Raw genomic sequence first — 7,703 nt, 5'->3', positions numbered from 1 at the left:
CTCCTACTTGCACTTTAAACTAAAAAGAAGGTATGTTCTAATTTCTTTTATTTTTTTGTTACAAGGCTTCAACAAAATTGTATTTTGGCAGAGGCTAGTACGAGGAAAGTATCATATACCAAGTTATGCATTCTCTGGGTGGCATGTGAGTAAAGGCTTACCAACAAAATTCAAATCAAACTAATTTTAGGAGCGTCGCTCCTATGCTGAAACCCTCTCCAAGCGGCAATATGTCCAGCTTTAAATGCTTTTCTTAAGCCATGTATACCAACTTAACTTAATGCCACATATCCTATTTCTCTAAGATGAACGAAAGAAAATTTGGCCTTTGTTTATTATAGTTAAAGAAGGAAGGATTAAAAAAAGAAAAAGAAGAAGAAGACGATCAGCGTGTGAGAATGTAGCTTAACATTTGTTCCCATGTAAATGAAGTGTTGAAATGCTGAAATTTGTGCAACTTGGTCAGTAGCTGTGTGACGTCTTATGCGAAGGAGGCTAGTTTCTGGTAACCATGTTCTTTAATCACCATAACTACTTGCAAAAACTGAAAATTACTTCCAATAGACATGAATTCGCATTAATATTGGCTATACTTGAGATAGCATACAATAATTTGTATCATTTCCACGCATAAATGAGCCAATATCTTTGATGAAGGCTTGTCTAGTAGCTTAAATACTATAATCTGCTAACTGCAGAGACACGTCAATGCAATAATGCATCATGAATGCTGTCATTCCCAAAAATTAGGACTATCAAGGCTCAAGGGAAGACTACCACGGTAGTGATTCCTGGTTAATTCCAGCCTTGGCATGTTAATCATCTGAGTTGCTGGAGGAATCAATTTCTTTGCTTGCTGAAGGACAAATGATTGTATCTGAAGCACCTTCTTGGGATGTACTCCCAGCTGATTGAGTAGAATGAGAGAAAGCAAAATGGGGGTTGGCCATTGAAGAATCATCCCCCAAAGAAGTGTTTCCAGTAGAGGAAGTCTTTGTTTTCCGGTTTGCTTCTGCAACTTTTACAATTCCTTCAAGAACTTTCACAACTTCAGACATTGAAGGCCTAAGCTTGGCAGTTGGGTTCACGCACTCCATTGCTAAATCCAACAATTTTAATGCTTCCTTGTGGGTGTAATCAGATCCTAGGCTTGGATCAACAAGAGCTATAAGATTTCCTTGGCGTTGGTAATTATAAGCCTGTAAAGTGTAGACAAACCCAAGCAATTGCTATCAATACAAGGTGGAAAAAAATCAATTTAATTGTATGCGTCTATGTTAATTTGTATTTTGCAGCTGCCTTACTATATCCAAAAGGTAAATATTCTGATCCTTTGCCCTAAAAGTTGAAATTTGCTTCCCGCTAACAATCTCTAGTGTGACAAGGCCAAAGCTGTAGACATCTGCTTTTGTTGACAAGAAGCCTTGCAAACACTCTGGTGACATGTACCCCCTGCAGATGTCTTTCATGTTAAGAGGCGATCATAACAAGAATTTAAAAAATGGAGAAATAATTTCTTATCTCAGATTGTACTGGAGAAATTATTGGATTACTTTGTTCCTGCTATGCGTGTGATCGCATGAGGATTCTCCTCTTTGCTATGCTTGGCAAATCCAAAATCTGTTATCTTGGCGATAAAATCCTTGTCAAGAAGTATGTTTGTCGGTTTTATGTCTCTGTGAACAATTCGAAGTCTAGATTCTTCATGAATATAAGCCAACCCCTTCGCAACATCACGGCAAATTTTAACTCTTATCAGCCAATTTAGTCTGGATTTGACTTCTGCCGAACCTGCAGATGCCAGCGAGTTAAGAGACTTCATATGCTGCAATTTTACAGAGATTTTAAACGTGTTGCGTGTACAAAGAAAATGTCTTGTTTACCAAATAATGCCTGCTCAAGAGAATTATTTTCCATGTACTCATAGACAATTAGAAGTTCGCTTTGTTCAGCACAACATCCCAATAGCCTTACGAGATTTGGGTGTTGCAAAGCATAACTAGTACCAATTTCATTTATAAATTCCTTGGCTCCTTGTTTGGACTTTGCTGAAAGCTTTTTTACAGCTACTGTAGTCCCATTTCGTAGCACACCCTGAATAAACAGACCACCGGGAAAAAAAAACCGAGACATTATATCAATGATAAAGTGATTGAAAGCTGACTAGTTCGATCACTTTGATGCATATACCGTACCTTGTAGACATCCCCGAAACCTCCTTGGCCTATCTTGTTCTTAGGATCAAAACTATTAGTAGCTGCTTTTATTTGTTGGAAGTTCAAAACCCCTCCAGGGAATAGCTCGATACCTTTTTGTTCTGTCTCAAGCATAACAATGGAAAGGAAATAGTTTTTGAGCCAAAAGATATGCTCATTGAATTACAGTTTATTCTACTAAATTTCAGCTTTGTGCCTCAATGATAAACCTACCGATATTCTTATTATTTTTTCTACCAAGCCAGCCGAACTTCCAGAGGAGAGCTAAGATTAATATAACAGCAAGTATTGAAGAAGATACCACAATTCCAACGATGATTGCAGAAGAAAGTTTCAGATGCCATTTAGGAACTATTCCAGTAAACAATATCAAAAGATCAATCAGAAAAGCAAGACATTGCACATCCTGGAAAGCAAAAGAAGAAAAAAAAAATAATGTACACTATACAAAGAAGAAAATAACAAATACCGGGAGATATGGAAATTGCTGATATTAGGGGACCATGGATAGGTGAACCTTTTCCGGACCAATACAAGTGAATCTCCAATCGGTTGACATGAACAAGAACGTCATTATATTCCAGGGTTACGCTCAAATTCACACCCGCTGCAACATCTTCGATATTGAAATCTTTCCGTTTTTTCTTGCCCTGTAGTACAATTAATATTGGTTAGTAAAATCTCTGGTTTGTAAACTTTCAGTTCTTTTGTACTTAGAATAGACTATTTACCTGGATTTCTACGTCAAAAACTCTACTTCTCTTGATCCTAGGATTTTTAGTTGTATCCAAGCCTATTTCAGCAAAGTGAAGTCTCACCATGTAATGGTTGTTCTTTAAACAAAATGCATAATACTTTAATGAAATTGAAGATACACGTGCATCCATGTATAAAGGCGCATCAACCAGGGAAATATTGGTCAGTTTGTTTAGTATGTACTTCTGGTTTTTTACAAGTTCAACGATTCCCATACTACTGAATCCCCAGGCTCCATTACTGCTCAGATAGAACCTTGATTCTCCATTTGGATCAAGATCAGCTTCATAGTTGCTTCCATTTATTGTTGCTGCATTTCCTCCACAGTTGATGTACAAATGTTCATCTGTACAAATATCATGGTTATTACTGAAATTTTAATGATCGATTAAAATATCATGTAGAAATATCATGTGCACTTAGCAAGCTCAAGTAGTGTTGTAAACCATTAGAGACATTATGTCTGTTTGTTTATGATCAATTAAGTTCATGTTTGATGTCATACCATCCTAGACCAAACACTTGTAAGTTTAGCTTAAACATTTAATCAACTCATTGCAGTCATGAATGAACATTAATGCATGAAAGAAAAGGTTAAGAAATGCTAAACTGTCAATGTAGGAAAGATCAATGCATTCTTTAAATTGACAGTTTCATTAGTTTCATTCCTTACTTTCTTGCCGAGGGCACCACTAGAAGTATTAATAGTGCTTTGACAAAAGGCCAACAGGTTGGGAATTCGCTTTGTTAATACCACATTTTTGCTTGTAATTTAAATTCTACCATTAAAATAGGTCAAGAAAGTGTTTATTGTGCTTTCGGGAAAAAAAAAACTGATGAACTTACATCTCTTTGAGTTATTGCCACAAGAATAATTAGTTTCAAGCCAATTCATACCCCTGTATAGGAAGACACATGAAAGGTTAGCTACGTTAGATTTTCTTGAGCCAAAAAGAAATGAAATGAGATGGCAACAACTTACTCAGTGTTTACTTTAGAACAGCAAGCAAAAAAGTTCCTGGAAAAAAAATGAAATCTACTGAAAACTAACACAAAGTAGAGTGAGCAAAGAATGTTACATAAACATGTACGTGAGTGTTGATAAGTGTACGAGAAAATTCAAATGGATTAGTTTATCTCACTTTCTTGGAGAAAAGGCATCTTTAGGTATTGTCACGTTTGTGAAAGAATTTTCGGAAACATCCCTGCAAATGTTTGATGATCACTACAAGAGTACATTAAAGATTGCTATATTAACTTCAAACCTACAAAGAGGTGAAACAAATTTGCATGTTTAGAAACTTCATTCCAAGCAAAAGAATATATGGAATCTGACAGAAGATACAAATGTAGAGAATTTCACCAGTCATGATGCTCCTCCAATGATCCGTTTTCCCTGACTTAAAAAATTTGTGCAAAGAAAATAAGCATGAAACTTTTTTTCTTTTTTCAAGATACTTGGCGCTTTATTAGTTTCGCTCGATTTTGCAATTCTTCAGCACTATTGAAGAAAATGAATATATTCCACTACATTCAAGAGCTGTTATAACTTTTTGATGAAGTCATGTGTCAGGAAAGTAAAGGCTTAAGGTCCTCATGCGCTTCTATGATTCAATAAAAAGTATTTGGCTATCATCTGAGAAGGATGGTATATACCTTTACCATGACTATTGGAACAAAAACAATAAACAAACATTTGCTTAACATTCTGTTTAAGATAAAGTGGCCTCTTTCATGTCTAGTGCCGAGAAGAATTTGACTTCAGGAAACAAGTACATACACATATATGCTCTTCAATTCTGTCAGCCACACAGGGAGAGGCCCATTCAGGTTATTTCTTCTAAGAAATCTGTCAAACACCATCAAGAAATGCTTTTATTAGAGCCACTTTGATACCATAACCAGTAATTACGAATCAACTAAGAAATCCAAATGTATGCCATACTATGCTATGGTAATCATTGAAGCACTATCGTGCTTAAAAGGTTCTGCAAATTGAAGTGGCCAGGAAATTGATATGAATTAATGGCTTGACAACATGGTCGAATTAGAAAGTTATGCAGATTGTAACTTTGCTGCTGTTAAGTGATGTAGTTAAGCTTTTCAATTGTTTATTTATATAAATCAAAACTTAGGTAACACTCACCAAAGACAAACCAGAATTTGTCTAGAAGTCAAGATACACACACACACACATATATATATATATGTACACTTCAAATGATGAGGCCTCAAAACCATGCTCTCAATCATCTTCCTCAAAACTCCGTACACACTTTCGGCTTAGATTTTCAAGAATCAACTACCATTGACTTTTCTTCTAGAAAACGAACTTGTCTTATACAAGTTCATTAACAAAAAGAATTAAAAATCTTTCCTTGATACGTAGGTCAAGAAGTTCAAATCTCGTATTGTGCAATTAAAAAAAATTTAATGGCATGCCAGACCACTCTTTTGATCTAAATGATCCTACTTTTTCTCTAACTCTTTATACAACTCAATTAAATTCCTTCTCTCCTATAGAGTAGGATAGTATAGATCTTATTGAATGTTAATAAATAAATAAACAATCCATTTCATTTGCAATAATCCTAGAAATTATCATCATTATGATCATTATTGTTGCCACCAATATTATTCTAACAAACCTTGAGATAGGACATCAGAGCCCCAGCCCTGAGAAAGTGATTTTGGCTCAGAAAAGGTTCCAAGCCCACAAGTATAAATGTCCCATTAACATCCATCTCAACACATCATCAAAGAGGAGTTAGTTTTGTTTTGCATTTAATCAAGTACTGATTCAAGCATCGAGTTTTTGCAAGGAACAAAATCTCTATCATTTTTTACAGGTCATATTCAAGCAAAACGAATTGGCTAACTTTCGCCATTAATAGTTGAGCCAGTTTTGGCATCAACAATTGTCGCCATCAGTGTGAAACGATAATTGAGGACCTCTAACCACATATTTTACTCGATATTGGATTAAATTTTAAGCCATGCCAAGCATTGATTTCTTGGAAATAAGAAAGATAAGAAAGGATTTTGTTAACTGAAGCATTTATTTGTATTCCATGTACAGTCTATTATCGTTAGAACTCAACTGTAAGATACAATAGTAATTATTGATGTTATTGTTTCAGGGTCTTATATGGAAAAGTTTGCAGAAGATGAAAAGACAAATATTGAACCTTACGCGTCTGACTGAATTTGGATGGCGGGGCAGTTTTGGAGGGAAATTCCAGAATTAGATATCTTTAATGGTCGAAGATGGCCACTTGGGCCTTCAAAGCATCAAATTAATATTTATTAATTTTCAAATAATTAATTTAACAATCAATAGTTGTTGTACTTGTTAATTCTAAGAAGATGCCACTGATTAAAAGAGTGCTCATTTATGAAGAAACCCCTACTAATTAAGAGGTGCATATTCATTGAAGGTATTTATGTTAAAGATATGCTAATTCATTAAAAGGTGTCTAAATATTATAAATATGAGACATCAGAGATGGGTTAACTACTTTTCATTTTTCTCTTTTTCAAGATCGCAACTAAAATTATTCAAAATTGTTTGTGGAAGAATTTTTTTATATTGCATAGGAAAATTGTATTGCTGCTTTTTAAGTCCTGGAGGAAATTGTCATATACCGTGTAGCGACATAATTCTACCATCAGCGTGTAACTAAATCCTACACAGAAACAGCACTATAGGAATTAAAACCGAAGAAAACGAATTCACAATAGTGTGCTTAGTTTTGATTCTATTAATTGGCAAAAAGATATATAGATAGGTAATTTGAAAAGATAAGCAGAGCAGAAGAAGTAAAACGTAGGTAGATTGATAGTAAATTTTGAAAACGCGTAACCTAGAGAGGCTTGCACCATGGATAGATGCTAGTAAGAGTAATGTTATGACAAAATTACATATATGAGTGCTAGACAGTAGAAAGTATACCTGGCAATTGGACGGGTTGATGTTGGGTTTTCATTTAAATGGGTTACATCCAACCCGTCCAACTTTAGAGTGGGTTAATTTTTGGTTGGGTCATATTGGGTCATTTCATACCCGTGACCCAAATATGACTCAATATATTAGTTAATAGATTTTGATACATAAACTCTCTCAAATACATTTTCACATACAAAAAAAAAAAAAAAAAATTCACACACATAAACACATTTTCACATAGATACACATAATTTTACACACTAAAACACTCATAGACACAAACATACACTCACTTCTTAAGTTCTTTTGAAATATGTTATTTTTCCACATACAAACACATTACAATATACACTAATATACTTTCACAAATACACACACATACTAACTATTTAAACTACTTGGATGAACTCACTATTTTTTATACAAGTAAGGATTTTCAAACTGGGTATAGTTTTGATCTAAACTAAGAGACTGAAGCAACAATTTTGGTTCAAGTTGGATATAGCATGAAAAATGGCATACCAATATACAATTTTCTAAGTCTTGTTACTTGATTTAGCATTACCTAGTCCAGACATATTTCTAAGAAATCTGCCAAATTCATGTACTATTAGCTATTCCGGACAAATTAGCCAAATGAAGCCCAGCGACCATGTAATGAATTTGGACCGTAACAGCTTTTGGAGTTCTGTGAGTGTCCCGAATAGCTAATTTGGCAGATTTTGGACAACTTGGCCAGCGGATGTTTTGCTTGATTCAACAACGCTGGTCTTCTTTTTTTTCTT

At 34.7% G+C, this 7,703-nt stretch overlaps 1 protein-coding gene and 1 long non-coding RNA gene across 2 annotated transcripts; both read right to left on the bottom strand.

Annotated features, from left to right (window-relative positions):
* Window positions 1-815: 815 nt before the first annotated feature.
* LOC113777316 (probable LRR receptor-like serine/threonine-protein kinase At1g53430) lies at window positions 816-3,103 on the bottom strand. Its single transcript, XM_027322349.1, has 8 exons — window positions 2,948-3,103; window positions 2,686-2,866; window positions 2,430-2,567; window positions 2,196-2,317; window positions 1,884-2,094; window positions 1,554-1,791; window positions 1,305-1,452; window positions 816-1,199 (listed from the first exon to the last, which is right to left on the bottom strand). The coding sequence occupies exons 1-8, from the start codon at window positions 3,101-3,103 to the stop codon at window positions 816-818; spliced, it is 1,578 nt and encodes a 525-aa protein (XP_027178150.1).
* A 53-nt stretch (window positions 3,104-3,156) lies between these two features.
* On the bottom strand, window positions 3,157-4,177 carry LOC113778755. Its single transcript, XR_003469317.1, has 4 exons — window positions 4,115-4,177; window positions 3,955-3,990; window positions 3,819-3,871; window positions 3,157-3,318 (listed from the first exon to the last, which is right to left on the bottom strand). It is a non-coding gene; the product is annotated as an uncharacterized LOC113778755 (long non-coding RNA).
* Window positions 4,178-7,703: the final 3,526 nt, after the last annotated feature.

This window comes from Coffea eugenioides, chromosome 7 (genome assembly GCF_003713205.1).
Source record: "Coffea eugenioides isolate CCC68of chromosome 7, Ceug_1.0, whole genome shotgun sequence".
Classification (NCBI taxonomy): Eukaryota; Viridiplantae; Streptophyta; class Magnoliopsida; order Gentianales; family Rubiaceae; genus Coffea; species Coffea eugenioides.
Note: the sequence above shows the minus strand (reverse complement) of the source record. Positions and strands in the feature narration are given on the sequence as shown.